We start from the raw sequence: 17,091 nt of genomic DNA, 5'->3' as shown, positions 1-17,091 counted from the left end.
TGACTTTAAAACATTAAAAGTATAAGGCAGAGATAATCTACTTCACGAAAATTTGTGTGAACATAGGAAATGATACCTAATGGAGGCATGTTTAGAGCTCTGATGTTGGCAGCAGATCTGTTGTTAATTTCACAGTTAGAATTAACTGATCTCCCGTCTCTATTATTAGAAACACACTGTGTATTGCTGTTACTATTCACTTCATTCCAGGTGGAAGCTACCTGTGGATTTCTGAAAGAAATTAAAGCCAAGTTATTTAAAACAATAACAACAAGAGCTATAATAAACTAGTTTCAAGCTCAGAATAGCATTAAACAAACCATTTAAGCTCAAATTCTTAGTAACAGATTCCTGCTTTTCATTTAACTTTTCTACAAACTTCAAAGTTTATGAATAAAAGCATCTGAAAATTCAAAAATTACCTAAAGCATAGCAATAGGAAAATAAAATGCTAAGTTTTATACTTTTTTAAATTTACTTGCATTCAATAACAAACAGCAATTTTACTAAATGACTGTCATCAGTATTTCCTTTTTCTTTATAGGGCAATTATAATTATTACACTAACAGTTACATATAAGGAAAAACTTAACTCAGAAGCTAACAACAAATACTGCACTGATGTGTCCCTCTATCCCAACCTCCACACAAGCATAAGTTAAGATGAATAAATTGGGGAAAAAAGAAACTTCATGTTGTCACCTAATGTTAGTAACAGGTTCACAATTTTCATGCTCAGAATCATATTCTGACTCTTCAGTTTCTTCATCTTTTGTATTTTCATTTACAGCATCTGTCATCATATCTGATGTTTGTTCATAATAATGAACTAATTCTCTCAATTCATTCAATCTCTTTTGAACTTCATTTAACTTCCTGATTAAAAAAAAGTAACACCATTTAAAAACAAGTTATTTTTTACTTAAAAGCAGTCAATACACACACACACACACACACACACACACACACACAAATTTAGATCAAATTAAATATTCAGGGCATCTGTCAATTTTAAAAAGTACAGTCAGTTTCAGCTGAACATGTTGGCACATGCTTTTCATCCCAATGCTCAAGAGGCAGAGGCAGGTACATCTCTTTAAGTTCAAGGGTAGCCTGGTCTACACAGTGAGTTCTAGGTCAGCCAAGACTGGCTACCTAGTGAGACCCTGTCTCAAAACAGACAAACAAAACCCCAAAGCATGGGTTGATGTCATATACATCACCCCTGTTTTGCAGCTGAAGAAGCAGAGGCTGAATGTTCTGTTCACACTGACAGTCTGGTATAAATAACATCATTTCAGGGCTATGAGTCCAGAGCTCAGGCCTTATTGCTTGAATATTATTTCTATTTCTAACCCTTTCCCTAAAAAATGATCAATTAATAACAGTTTACAGAAACTACCTATGAGATGTCTTATTTCTTTTAGCCAACTGATAAGATTAATATATATTACACCCTCTCCTTCTTCCACCATATATCTTAAGAATGTTTATCTTATTAATTTCAGTTTCTTACAAATTTTTACCAATTTAAAAAATATCCTCATTGTTTGAGTCTAATTATTTAATAAATATGAAGAATGATTGTAAAAAGTATTTTACTGTAGTTTTTCAGCTGGATTTAGATGACCTTCATTTTCACTCTCATTCTGAGAAACTAGGGAAGTGGCAGGACAAGGAACGGGTGATATAAGGCTATTAGACTCTCCATTGACAACTGGAGCAAAGCCTGCAGGAGCAGAGAGAGCTGCAGTTGAACTTCTCTTGTCCCCACTTCTTTGGAGAGAAGTTGAAGGCACAACTAAAAAAGAGACAAAAAGATACACAATTACCATAAGTAAACATGGTATGAAGCAACATAAAATTCATTAGCATCTTAAAATCTGCATATTTAAATCCTGAAAGCTCATGTATACACACAGGCCACTTATTAACATAGTTCACAACTAAACACATCAAAATATACAAGGAAAAATATTTTTACTTCTTCCAGACAGACTAGTATTTTTGCATTATAGCCACTGGGTTAAAATAGAAGAAAGAGAGAAAATGAGACAGAAATTGAAAAGAATTACAGTGCTATATGCTAGAAAAGCCAAAAGTACATTAGGATAAACTTGTCTAAGATTAAGTTAAACAGGGTCATTATGCATGACATATAGAACACAAAAGGCCAATCTTGGCAGATAGTTTATAGAAAGTATATATTTTTCTACCTCCTACTACAAAACTGTCATTTATCTTTTCCTCAATGTGACTATCATTGTTTCCTTCTCATTTTAATACCACAATTATCATAGCTAGTTCCCAATGGTTTCTTTTTACACTATTCTTTAACCATTTTTCCTTTTACTCTGTTTTCTAGAAGGAGGAGTGGCCTTTTAAGTCAGTTGTCAGTCAACAAAGTATGACTTTCTTTGTATATAAAATTGGCACAAAGCCATAAACATACCTTTCAAATTTTGCTTTCCTTAGCTGTCTTCCTCTGTTCATAAAAGTTAATAATAACTGATATTATCCTCTACAGGAAGAGGAAGGTAGCTGAGGTCAAGAGGTGGGAAATGAGTGTTTCAGGGCAGAAATAGTAAGATTTCTTTGAAAGTGGCAGAGAAACGGAGATATGTGAAGAGTAAAGAACAAGTCCAAGCTGGATGTGGCAATGCAAGCATATAATCCCAGCACTTGGGGAGACTGAGGCTGGATGCTGCAAATTCGAGGTGAGCCTGAGCTCCACTGTAAAATCTTCTCTCAAAACACACACACACACACACACACACACACACACCAAAAGAGGACATCTGATTCTGTTATTTTCAATGACTTACTTACTTATTATTTTAAGTGTATATGTGCCTGCATAAATTTATGTGCATCACATGCATGCAGGTGCCCATAAAAACCAGATGGCACTGAATCCTCTGGAATTGGAGTGATGGGCAGTAGTGAGATACCTAACATGGGTTCTGGGAACCAAACCTGGGTCTCTGCAAAAGCTATCTTTCCAGCCTAAGAATGGGGATTATAAAAATCATGTTCTTATCCACTATAATTTCTTATCCAGACAAAAACTGCAATGCTACAATAATAATGGCCAGCTGGAGTTACTCCAGGTGATTTCAATCTCCTGCACTTGAACTCCTATTACTGAGAGGCCGGAACTAGGAGTGAGGAAAACTTTCAGTACAATAAAGACTACAGCCTAGATCCAAATCATCCCAACTTTCTTTTTTTTTAATGAATAGACTTAAGATCTATTTGGTTCTTATCACAAATTGGTTTATTAAGAGCTTTTCACGAATATTCAAGTTTCTTCCTCAAAAGCTGCAATTTTTTTTTTTGTGGAACTGTATTTATTTACTTATCAAATAGTTACTAAGTAACTGCTCTGTGCCAGCATATATACTTACATCCCCTTTACAGAACATTGCTGAGTCAAATTTACTCACATGATGAATTGTTCAGATGCTGGTCCCGAAGGGTATGGAGTTCTCCAAGTAACTTGTCCATTTTCTGTTTCTTTTCCTGTAGTACTCTCATTTTGCTAAAAAGCTGGACTTTCTCATGTTCAGAAACTGGGGCATTTCTGCTCTGAGAAATCTCTCTAGTTAATGAAAGGCTTTCTGCCTGTCTTCTGTTGTCTGGAACAGCAGGAGGCTTGGTTTAAAAAAGAAAAAGCAAAAAAAGAAAAGATCATTTAAGATGAAGGCAATTAAAAGTTGTATTTTACTGTATATTGACATTTATTTTGCTTCCTATTGTGCTATTAACACAATGTTCCCATTAACAATCTTATCCCTATTTCCTGTATCTGAGAGCTTCCTGAAGTAGGGTATGACAGGGTTCATTAGAAAAATTTACTAATTTCTGCCAGATAACTGTCCAAAATGGTTGGCCATAATCATTTATTTAGTGGGCAAGAAAAGAGTCACTGCACCTTCAATCATATATCCTTTCCCAGTATAAAGGCAATGGTTAACCAACTCTTATCCAAATCCCACACTAAAAATTCACAAATGCATCATTACTTTACAAAATCATAAAACTGAAATACTTACTAATTTTAAAATTGTTAATGACAGACATGGTAGCACAAGCTTACAACCCTAGTGTGTAGCAGCATCTTACTACCCTAGTGTATAACAATGGCCATGCCCTTTGGGCGTGGTTACATATGCAGACTTGACCCATTTAAAGTAGAGAAGCAGGGGACAGAAGCTCCTTTTGGGTTCTGGAAAGCATTGGGGAAAGTATCCTTGTAGCAGGACCGCCTCCACAGTTACTTATTGCTATCTGTTTAAGTTCATCCCCAATAAACACCTATTTATTTTCATCTTGGCTTGTCGAACTCATTTTAACTCCTTGCCTTCACTAGTGCTTTAAGAGGAGCACAGGAAGATGGAAAATGTGAGGTCAGCTTGTCTTGTCAATACCAAATCAAATGAAAATAATACTCTTCCTTAAAAAAAAAACCTTCTTAAAACTGCCAGAAAGATAAAATAATGCAAGGACATGGACTTAAAACTAACTTTAAATTTCTGGGTTTTTTTTTTTTTTTTTTTTTTTTTTTCTTTTTTCCCTTGAGGCAAGGTCTTACTAGGTAGCTCTGGCTATCCTGGAACTCACTATGTAGACCAGGCTGGTCTTGAATTTACCAAGATCCACCTGCCTCTGCCTCCCAGTGTGGGGATTAAAGCATGCACCACTATAACTGGCCTTAATATAATTACCACCCAGTGCTTAAAAGAGGTAAAAAGAATGGTTATATAACAACCTATACAAGGTAACCTTACACTCAGTACATTAAAATAGCTTTTCTGGATATGGAGACATGGCTCATCGGTTAAGAGCACTTGCTGCTCTTGCAGAAGACCCAGGTTCTGTCCTAATACACACATTAGGCAGCTTACAACTGTCTGTAACTCTAATTCCAGGGGGTCTGATATCCTTTTCTGGTCTCTATATGCACATGATACATATATATACATTTAGATACACACATACAAATAAAAAAAAAATCTTAACACAGTATATCTCCTCTAAGCTAGAGTTTCTCAAAGGAGTGTCAAGAATAACAATGGGGCCCACTCAAATCTTAAGAATCATAATTTTGGAGGTTGAGGGACTTTGTGTATCCATTAAAAAAAAAAAAAAAAACCCATGTTTACTAAGGTTTGAGACACACTGGGTTAATTAATGTGATTTATAAACACAACTATATAAACCAATTACCTGAGAATCACGAAGCTGATTATGGAAACGCTGAATTAAATCATTCAGTTCTTCATTTAGCTCAGATGTGATGCTAACTCCAGATAAGCTTCCTGTAGTTTCTGTAACAACTGAAAATAAAATTAAATATTATATTTGATATACAGACGCATCAAGCTAAGTATAAATTTGGGGGGGGGCGGGATAACAACCTAACATAATTTAAAACTTTTAACTATCTTATTTCTCCATCAGCCAATCATTTTATTAGAAAGTGACCCATGTTTTCAATCTCAGCACACAAGGAAGGCTAGTATTGTAATTCCAATAAACAATTATGACTCGTTAGGTTAGAGCTAGCATGGCACTATTAGTTTCTTTAGGTAGAGAGAACAGTGGGCAAATTAGTATCCTGAAAAGACACAGCTGACTCTGACAGGTCTCTAACTCCACCTCTTCCAGGGAAAGTAAAACTGTATTACAGAAATGGGCAAGTTTTTCTACAAAGTACAGATTGAAAATTAGCATGGCTCTCTGAAATAGAGTTCTTGTCTACCCATTTCCACCATTAAAGGGCAAAAGTCAGCGATATGTAAGTAAGAATGGCAGTGCCCCACAAAACCATGTCAATTAAAAGAGCACAGGTTTCATCATCTTGATTAAAACAACCACCCCCCCCCATCCTAGAGTATGCTTCTAAAGACACCTTTGACAATACTCGCTGCTCTACCATCCAGCACCCTGTCTTGATTCTCACTTTTAACCTTCCAATTTTAAAAGAAGCCACAAGCTATACAGCTTTTTTTTTTTTTTCCTAGAAAACAAACCCCTAGCATTTAAGAACTGAAAGAACACTTTTCTAGACTAAAATTTCTGTGGAAAACACCAAAATTACAATCCAGATAACAAGCAACTTGCTAGATAGGAAATATTGTGTTTCTGAACAGGTGAGGAATGCTAAACCTTGCTTTCATCAGTTTTCTTCAGTAAAACTTCATAAACTCAGTAGCAGAATTAGTTTAAGATGATTAAGTCAAAAATCTTGTTGAAGAAGTATAAAAAGTTCAAATTCAATCTCCTATAGTCTTTTACTGCAATTCATGATAGTATATTTTTGTTAAAAAAATTACTTGTATATTTTAACCTAAAAATTCCATTGATTGCTACTAAAATTCTGTATAGTCTAGCCAAGCCAGAAACTGTGTTTAATTTCCTTCTCTATAAAGCCTTAAGTAGCACCCTACGATTCTGATGATCCAATTAGATGATACAAATTTAACTACTTAAGATTATAGAAATGAGACTGGGAACTTTGGGAGCTCCATTACTTCAAGAGGTTTTCAGGCAGCTAATATGGGCAGGAGCAAGACTTTGGTTAGTTGACCATAATCATGTAGATAACCCCTTCCCTGTGTACTCATGTCCGTGTACTCATGTAAGTAACATTTATGAAACTTATGTTACCAAAACAGTAAATTAAATTGTCACAATTACAGTGCTTAAAGATAAACTATGAGAATTGATGTGAAAACAACTAAGCCAATGGAAGAGGTTATTGTATCTATCACTTTGTGCCCCAAAATATATACAATTGTTACTTCTCAATTAAAGATAAAGCTAAAAAGAAACTTTAGCCAGAGTTTTAATAAGAAACAATTTTGCTTTTATCATAATGAAAACTTAAAACAGGTTTAAACAGGTTTGAAGACAATAAGACAAACTACAAAACTAAACGCCATATTAAGTAATTTGTCGCTTAAATCATACACAGCTCTGAGAAAAGAGGGAGGAAAAAAGAACATTTCTGAGTCTCACAAAAACTGAGTAAAGTATAATAGTGGGTTTTTTTGTTTTTGCTGTTTTAATCTATGTTGCTTTTATTTTTTATTTATTTGTCTTATTTTACATATCGATCCCAGTTCCCTCTCCTTTCCTCCCCTCCCTCCCTTTCTCCCAACCTCCTATCCCATTCCACATGTAGGGTGATTCCTTCCAGGAGGGGTCAACAAAATCTGTCAGTCATTTGGAGTAGGGACTAGGCCCTTCCTCCTGCCTCTAGGTTAAGGGAGAATCCCTCCATGGGGAATGTGCTCCCAAAGTCCTTTTGTGTACCCGGGAAGCAGTTTTAAAAGCTCGTATATAAAAATGGATATAGCAGAAGTAACAGAACTACTAATACTGAATACTAAAGATGCTCTATTAATTTACTCCCTTATTTAACTTCTTTTTGTCTGTTTTTATATTCTCCAAGTGCTAAGGACTGAACCCAGGGCAAACTTAAGCATGCAAACCTGTATCCCTCTCCACTTATTTTATGAGACAGTCCCACTATAAAGTATTGGGGGGTGGGGTCCTGTGTACTCACATGTGTACATCAGAGGTTTATGTGGGGTATGTTCCTTAGTCACACTTCATCTTATATTTTGAGGCAAGATTATTCACTGAAGCCAAAGCTCAATAACTGGCTAAATTACTGAACCCCAGGGGTCCTCCTGTCTCTGTCCCTTCCACTGCAGTGGTCAAAGATGGGTACCACTGCACTTGGCTTTTATGTGGTTGCTGAGGATCTAAGCTAAGGTACTTATGCTTGTGGGACATGCACTTTCCCAAATGAGCAATCTCCCAAGACTCTAAGAATTCTTGATTCTCCTGTATCAGCTTTCGCTACGATTACAAGTATTATGCTAACATGCCCAGCTCACTTTCCTTGGAAAGCAAATAAAGAACAACAATCTTAGCTGAATGAGATAAAAACAAATGAATAAACAGTATTCCCCCCAAACTAGAAACAAAAAACATCAAGAGCCCTATCTATCACTGAGGTTAACAAACAGTACTACATACAGGCCTATCTCTTTTACCTCTTAAAGGTACTCTCTGATGAATAGCAGAACAAGCTGTCTGCACAGTACAGTAGGATAGCCAGGAGTTGTTCCTGCAACCTTTTCTGTATAACCATAGGAAAGCATAGGACAGAGTAAGCCTTGCTTGCAGGTGGCTACACTAGTCAACAACCGAGATCTGATTATATAATAGCAGCATTCAATTTGCAATACAGAGAGCTAATGAGCCTTTCTTATAAAAATAGTATGCTAAGACTGTGGCATACCAGAATCATCCATCACAGCTATAGCTTGCTCTGCTTTATGCTGCAAAGCTAGAAGAGCAGCTTGTCGTCCCTGCAGAGCTCGCAGCTGTTCCTGCTGTTGTAACATCCTTTTTAATAAATCATGTTGCTTCTTCAAATTTTCTGTCTCTTCCATAGGCTCCTGTTGAGGATCTCTGGCCTGAAAAATAAGACCAACAATACTTACACCTAACTGTTGAAATCCATGGTCCTGTGTCATTTGCTAGTGGCAAAGGATAGCACAGAGAATAGTTCTTACTGAATACACAACTCTAGATGCAGTTTTAAAGCTTAGCAAATTGATATGTCTCACATTAAGAATTAGGGAATTTAACAGTGAAAAACTATGAGGAAATAAGAAAAAACAAAACAAAACCAAAAAAACAAAACCTTTGTTTACAAAACAGAAGGTTGAAAATCTATGAAGGCAAAGGGAGCTCCACATATTGCAAACAAAAGAATAGGGGAGCCAATTACAGATTATACAGAGTTAATGCTATGTTAGATTCTTTTTTTTTCCAAAAAACACTAGTTAACAAAACTTTCTACTCCATTCTAGAAGATGATTTTTAATATATACAACAAAAGGAAACCAGAGTGTGAGTGAGAGAGGAAGAGAGGGGGAGAGGAGAGAATTAACATACCAACTTCTAACCAAGGTCAAGATTTCTTATAAACATTTGCTGATTATCATGCATAAAAAGGCCTAACTGAAACACATTACGTACATAACAAAGTTAAAAATTTTATTTTGTATCGGATATCTTTATTAGTTTATGACTGTTAAATTATGTCTATTCAGCTAAGTTTGGAGCATAAAACACAAAGAAAATACTCCCAAACTTCCCCAATACACTAAGAATACACTTACCATCCCCTCTACATGCAACATAACAGATTTAAATATGAACTACATAGAAGAAACTACCAATAAGATTGGAGAATTGGCTCAGCAGTTACATGTACTTGTTGCTCTTGCAAAGGACCCAAGTTCAGTTCCCATCACTCATAGAAGCTTGCAACCACCTTAACCCCAGTTCCAAGAGATCTAACACCCTCTCTGCTTTTGTGGGCATCAAACATGCATAGGGTGCACACACACCCATACAAACAACACTTACACATATAAAATAAATCTAACTTTTAAAAGAAAAAAATATTTTAAAGAAGTAATGACCACATAGGCTGGTGGTAAGACTTAGTGGTGAAGCTCTTGCTTAGCATACATAAAGCACCATGTGTGTTCAAAACAAAAACAAAAACAAACCCCCATACTATATACAAAACTAAGCAACTAAAGTTTAAAACGCAGCTGAACAATGTAATATATGTAAATATAGCCCCCAAACAATAAATTTTAAGTCCAATTATATATGAAATGTATATTATAATGGTATTCATCAATGATTTATCATCAAAATATTTGAAAGTTCTATTATTTTAACCCATTGACATAAAATATTCCCTTTAATGTATTGATTTGGTTTTAAATTTGCCACACAAACAAATTTTGTTGGGATTATAAAGTTTTAAATGATTTCCTCCCTAAAACTACTAAGGCAATTCCATTTCTTTTGAAAATAAAAATAAATGCACTGATTTACTTTCCCTGGGCACATGTGATTTCTACAGAAACCGCAGGGAACAAAGACAACTCAAGACATTTCCTTCTAGATGACATCCTTCATCAGTGCTACCTAAAGCCTCTTCCATCGACCTCCTCCCAAGCAGAGTCAGCAATGATGTAAATAAGAATGGGTAGCCATGACAACATTTTACATTGTGACTTAGAAAAGAAAAAAAAAAAGTGGACAAGAATATAGCCTACAGTTAAAATTGCAACTTTCAGTGAAAGTTGATGACTGCTAACAACATTGACATACATATACACATACATATAATTGACATTTCAGATTGGTATTTATAATCAATTATGAAAAAAGTTGAGAAGCTGGTGTGGTAGCACACACCTTTAATCTCAGTACTTGAGAGGCAGAGGCAGTATGTCTCTGTGAGTTCAAAGGCAGTATGGTCTACATAGGACTTCTACTTTAGCCAATGCTACAAAGTAAGACCCTATCTTAAAAAAAAAAAAAAAAAAAAGAGGAGGAGGAAGAGAGAGAGACAAATAGAATTGCTTGTTGCTTGCTTTATAAGCACAAGAACTTGAGTTGGGTCCTAAGAACTTGTATTTAAAAAAAAAAAAAAGGTCAGTCCCCACATGTAAACCCAGCTCTTGGAGAGTGGAGATAAGCAGATCCCTGGAACTCATTAGACAACTGCACTAGCTTACTTGGTCCAGGCACAGGCCTGTGAGAGATTCTATCTCAAGAAATGGTAAGAAAGTACCTGAGGACTGACACCCAATGCTACCTTCTGAAATGTGCATGTACACACCAAAAAAAAAAAAAAAAAAAAAAAAAAAAAAACTACAATCAGTCTTTGTAGATAGATACGGCTGGAATATTTATCATTTCATATCAACCTGTAACTCATAGGTTGTTCTCAGCTCCAAATCTAAGGTAAGACCTTAAACCTTTTCCTCTATTGTTCAAATACAATATATTTCAAAAGGTTTCTTAGGAGGGTAGAAGCAGAAGGGATTTGGAGAGTGACAGATTCTGTAAGCAGAGAAAAAATAAAAGTCAGGTGGCAGAAATCAAGGTTTTAATAAAAATCATTTTATGAATTATGAACTAGTAAGCTACATTGTGATGACCTTAAGAATCAGGACTAAGCTGGCAAGTTGGCTCAATGGAAAGCCTATTACACAGCATTAAACCCGATGGCCTGAGACAATCGCCAGGGCCCACACAGTACAGGGAAAGCAATACAGGCTTTCCTTTGACCTCCACATGCATGTTGTGGTCCATCACAGGCATCCACACACAAGATCAAAATTTAAAAAAAAAAATCAAGATTAAGGATAGTTGAATTGTAACAAATCCCTGAGCAAGTTTAAGATACAATAATTCTCATCTGTAAGAATATTTTCCAAGAGACTTAGAAACAGAAGGGTTTTTTTTTTTTTTTTTTTTTTTTTTTAGTGAATATAACACTGCAGGGGAAAAGGAGACCCTTCAATATTAAGTCTAAAGATAACCAGGTACTTTTCTGCTTAGAAGGGAATACCCCCCTCAAAAAAAAACACGAAAATGCACAAACTACCAAGATATTTGAGGTTAAGTACTGTCATTTTAAACACCGAAAAAGGAAAATATAACTACAAAAGAAAGACTGATCATTAACAAGCTAGTAGTAAAACTTAACAAAATTATTCTTGTGTACCCTAAACTATTAAAATGGCATTGTGTTCTTGCTAAAAGGACAGACATGCTTTTACAAATGCTATTTTATTCAAATGAATTAGAAGAGCTACCCAAACAGTTAACTTTCTTCACTTATCTTGAATGCCTTTATACAAATCAAGAGAAAGGGCATTTAAATAAAACACTAAAGAAGGAAACCTAGCAAAACATTAAGGTATCAATGAGCAAATCAACTAACTAAACTGTTTTTTTCTGAGAGGGAAAAAGAGAGAAGAAGTGTTTTTAACAGTACACAAATACAAGCCAAAACCAGGAAAAAAGCATTTCTTCCTTTCAGGACAGAAAATCTATTTTCTTTCTCTCTAATGAACAATTGTAACAATAAGACAAAAATTTAAAGTTTCATTATAATTTATACACACTACTATTACAAACACAAGCAATCAGTCAAGGTTTAAGAATGTTTTATATACGCTGAACCTTAAACAGCAAAAAGAACAAATTATGATTCTAATCCTTTATACTTGTAAATCAAAGTCAGCTGCCATATTTTATCCATGCAGAAGTATATTCTAAAGCAAAAAAGAAATAAAATCATTTAGCAATAGCATTTTACTAAAGCAAATTACAGTATATTAACAGTGTTAATATATAGAATTAAGAGTAATAGCAGTTAACAAAAAAAGCAATTAAGGAAGAAATAGAAACAAGAGCTGCTCATTTAAAGACTTCCCAAGTTAACATTGTGAAGTATACCTTTGAGGGAAATCCACGTTTTCGGCTATATTTCCTATTAGGTCTCAGTTCCCTGTCATTCTGAGGAGCTCTGTCACCTTTCCCTTTTGGACTTGTAGTAACGTCAATGTCTGAAACCTGTTCTTGTGAAGCTGAATTCCCTAGTTTGTCCTCAATGCAGGGCCGAATTCTCAGACTAAAAGATGCCTCCTTTATTAAATAGTGTAGCATATTAATTTCTTAACACAAACTCCTGTTTAACATATAAGCCAGCCTTGTAAATAAATACAAAAATGTCTCATTCCACCTTTAAAAAAAATTTAACCCAAATCCACCCCCAAGAGGCAATAAATTTAATTATTCTTAAGTTTCTGTAAAATTAACAATTGCTTATTAAATACAAGCAAGCATTACATCCTTGACAAATTCCACATATGCAAAACTGCTAAAGCATAGCTTAACATTTATTCTGGTACATAACAATTTACAAAAGGCCATGATTTTACATGATTGTAAAGGAAATCCCCATCACAATTAACACTTTGGATTTCAGAACATAAATTACAATTAACTATACCACTTCCCATACCTCTCCAATAAAACCCGTTAGTCAGCCTGCCCCAACCCTTCTGCTTCTGCTGGTATGTAAGGAAGAAATTATTGCCAGCACTACTATAAACAGAAAACAATTTCCCACAGCAGAATCCCATTTTTCAACAACTGTTTGGATCAAGCCCCCTGAATATTTCCTAAATACAAAGAGAAACAGTTCAAATGTCCTATTTTTAAAAAGTTTAAACAGGAAGGATAGGGAGGAGAAAAGAGGCAGGTACATTTTGCCGAGCAGTAATAAAAGGAAACAAACCCTCAAATTCCTAATGCTGAATGCTATTTTGAAATATATTACAAAAATCAAAGACATGGGTACTTATCCTTTCAAAAGAAAGGACTTATTAGCACTAGATATTTAATAGTTACAAGTACTTGATTATACTGTTGTTTCCATTGGGTAGTGGTTGTCACATGCACTCCAAACAAGTAAACAAGTGCATGATGATAGACATATCTGGTCAAATAAAAATGTTAAAAAAGCATTTTTTTTTAAATCTACTACATTTTATGAACTAAATCTTACAACCTTTTTTTCTTCTTTTTTATTTTAATTTTATTTATTTATTTGTTTATTTATTTGGATTTTTTGAGACAGGGTTTCTCTGTGTAGCTCTGGCTGTCCTGGAACTTGCTCTGTAGACCAGGTTGGCCACCTGCCTCTGCCTCCCAAGCTGGGACTAAAGGCATGCACCACCACTGCCCAACAACTTTTTCTTCCTTTAAAATTCTATAAATTACTATTTTTCCAAGGGAAAAGTATTTTTATTAATTTTACTTTATAATCAGAAACCACATTGCTTTTTCACTGAGAGTAAATAATGTCAATATTATCCTGTCTTATTATCCTTTATTTCAACTTTTTGTTCATCCACCTTTGCTATAGTATTACAGTATGAAAATACATTTAAAAAATTCTTAGCACATTTAAAATGAGTCTTTATCAGCAAATGAATATGGAAACTTCTCCCTTAACAAGCTTAACATCATGAGTACCTCTAGTACTATTAACAGAGTTAGATCTACATGAACTTTGACTTTGCCAATGCATCTTAAATTAGGAAAGCTATGCTTAGCAAAGCCAACTATACAGACATTTCTGTACCCTGACATTCAGAAATAACCAGATTTCCGATCCAGTCCTTTAAAACCACTTTAGTGTTACTAATAAAGCTTTCAAAGCCATTATATATATATATATAATATATCAATTTGAGGGTTTATTTCCTGGGATATATTTTTTATTAAAGAATGCCAAAAACTGTCATCTTGAAAAATGGAGAAAAGCCTTAATTCTTCATTTCCAGCACTTTAATTACCAAAAAGCCGCTTACCGTGGTATCTGAAGCCTCAGACTGCACATCTATGTTTAGCGATGTGCTCTCAGCTACAGAACCAGATCCCACAGCTGAGTCTATAGTCCGAACATCCTCCTCCTCATTTTCTCTAGCCTGAAATATTTTAGTGGTATAAATCATACAACTATTAAAAAGGGCAATAAAAATGTCATAATGGATGGCACGATTTTTCAAAGAATGTTAACTCCTCTGGAGTGGCATCAGAATGTCATCAATATTAGTACATGGTACATTATAGAAAAAAAAATAACAACATATATCACTTAAAAAGTACAAAACTTACAAGGATTTTCTGGAGAAATTTCATATATGACTTTTCTTGTTCTTTGAGGTGTTCTATTAGATGAGAAAGGCGCTCAACATTAGCAGATCTTTCATTTTTTTCTACAAGATCTTCTCTCATAGAACTAGCTTTAGTAATATAGTCACGAATTTGAACAAGCCTGCTTACAATCTGCATGGAAAATATTAAAAAGAAAACTAAGAATGACAGTATACAACATATAAAATCAAGAGTAATTAACTACAAAACAATAGTATTCTATATTTTTCCTTCAAATGAAAGAGAATCAAGGATATATCTAGGTTTATCATAAATTTATACATGCAAGAAAATTTAAAATTAAAACAAAATGACCTATAAACTTCAATCACCATCAATTTAAAAGTAATTTCAAAATTATGTTAATGTATATTATCTGAAAATTTGTATCTATTTTATGTATTGTTGTAGAGAGACTCTGTTTGGTTTTTATGTCTGTGTAGTTGAGTGCCATGGTACATATGTGGAGTTCAGAGGACAATTCCCATGGAGTTGATGTTCTATTTTATGTAGGTTCCAAGTATTGAATCCTCAGGCTTACAGAATGGAAACAGCAGAGGAAGCCCCAAGTTAGTGAAGTCCTGAGAGAATATGTACAGTTTAGAACAGCACAGCCATACATAGGACTCCAAGATCTCAGACCCATGAAACACTGGCAAAGCCAATGGCAAAGCTCTCCCCAGGAGCCCAAAGCATGAGTGCTTATGAACGACTGATCAGTGTGTAGAAAGACTAGCCACTGCAGCTTCTTTTCCCCAGATAGTTACAGCCTGAGTCTGCTCACGCATAGTTAGCAATCCCCACCCTGTGCTGTACCTAATCAACACACACGCACTGAGGTTCTGGATTACAGCAGTAGCAGATACCCACCTGACTGTGCTTTACTGTCCATATGTCTGTCCTCTCCTCATTTCCTCACCACCCCTACTCAGAGTTCAAAGACCAAAGCAATGCAGGGTTTTGCACTAAGCCATCTCTCCAGACCCCAAAATTTTATTTATAGTATGACAGGGGCACATGTGGAAATCAGAAAGTGGTTCTCTCCTTCCATGGTTCTCTCTTCCTCTACATGGGTTCTAAACATCACATTCAGGTTGCCAAGCTTACACAGCAAGAACTTTTATTCTCTGGGCCATCTCACTAACCCTAAATCTCATGTTTATGTTTCTTTATAAATAACTGGTAGTATTATTAAAATAAAATTTAAAAGTAGGATACTTTTCAAAGTATTTCCCCAAAATATCAGCATTATTTTATTTCTTTTCATGATTTACTTTAGTTGTGTACATGTGTGCAGCCAGATGCATGTGAATACAGAAGCCTGTGAAGGTCAGAGGCATCTGATGTTCCTGGAGCAGGAGTTTTGGGAGTGTGAACCAATGTGTCCAATGTACATGCTAGGAACCAAATTTGGGTCCTCCACAAGAGCAATATAGGCCCTTAACCACTGAGCATCTCTCCATCCCCAATAGCCACATCTGAATAATATGCTTAAAAGAAATCCTCATCATACGGATTCCAACCTCACTTTATTAAAAATTAGCAACTTAGTATCTGGCAATTAGAGAAGCTTTAATGAACATGAATATGTAATTTCCCAATCATCTAGGGAAGAAAATATTATATTTAAAATACATGGTGCATTTTTTAAGAAGCTAGGAGAAAAACTAATTCTACTTAACTGAAATTCCTATATGCATAGCCTAATACTTTTCGAAGATCTTACAGTTTATACTTTGGAATCTGCAAAGCAACCACACAAATAATCCCATTTTGTTTTATTACCTGGCTGCTCTCCATGGCAGGTTCGCCTCGGCCATCTTCTTCAGAGACCTGACAGTTTTGCAAAAGGTCATTACTTAAAGCAGAGGCAAACAGCTCTTTGCACTGTGCTGAGGCAGTCATTTCTCTTTTTGGAAGACCTGGAGTAGCATCCTTGCTCTTGTTAGTATTAATCTGCATAGGCAAAAAGTTGAAGGGCTTTCGGTTTTCACTAAGCTGACGTTTGTTGTTAGCCGCTGTTGCTCTACCTTGAGAATCACTTCCAATACTTCTCTATATGCAAAAAGGAAACCAAATCACACAAACATTAATCTTTCAACAATTTTATAAGATTCCAACATTCTTAGTTACATCATTAGATGATGAGGATATGGCTTTGTAAAAAGTTTGAAAAAGCTTCAGATCTACAAAATTCTACTAAATTATCAAAAATTTTTTATTCTCTTATTCTCCTTTTTTGGAGGTATTTCACCTGATAAATATGAACAAGGCTAGTCTAACACTAATATTGTGGGCTACATTATAATTCATATTATATTGCTGTTTTTTACTTACAAAATTTTTATAGGCTTTGGCTCCAACACATCAATATTAATAGAATATAAGCACAATGATTTACCGATATAAAAACACTGCTTGAAAAAGCATTCAGTTTACAACTGGCAAAACAGCTGAGGTAGA

The 17,091-nt window shown here is 35.0% G+C and overlaps 1 protein-coding gene across 1 annotated transcript in view; it reads right to left on the bottom strand.

The window, feature by feature from the left end:
- Positions 1-17,091, bottom strand: part of Pcm1 (pericentriolar material 1) — a 91,334-nt gene that overhangs the window by 58,045 nt on the left and 16,198 nt on the right. Inside the window, 12 exon segments of the mRNA XM_051182307.1 lie at positions 77-231; positions 703-876; positions 1,603-1,801; positions 3,447-3,654; positions 5,230-5,339; positions 8,070-8,102; positions 8,105-8,155; positions 8,318-8,495; positions 12,361-12,549; positions 14,283-14,399; positions 14,590-14,760; positions 16,414-16,683. Of these exon segments, the coding sequence (XP_051038264.1) occupies positions 77-231; positions 703-876; positions 1,603-1,801; positions 3,447-3,654; positions 5,230-5,339; positions 8,070-8,102; positions 8,105-8,155; positions 8,318-8,495; positions 12,361-12,549; positions 14,283-14,399; positions 14,590-14,760; positions 16,414-16,683 (1,855 nt within the window).

Source organism: Phodopus roborovskii, unplaced genomic scaffold, assembly GCF_943737965.1.
Source record: "Phodopus roborovskii unplaced genomic scaffold, PHOROB, whole genome shotgun sequence".
In the NCBI taxonomy this organism is placed as follows: domain Eukaryota; kingdom Metazoa; phylum Chordata; class Mammalia; order Rodentia; family Cricetidae; genus Phodopus; species Phodopus roborovskii.
Note: the sequence above shows the minus strand (reverse complement) of the source record. Positions and strands in the feature narration are given on the sequence as shown.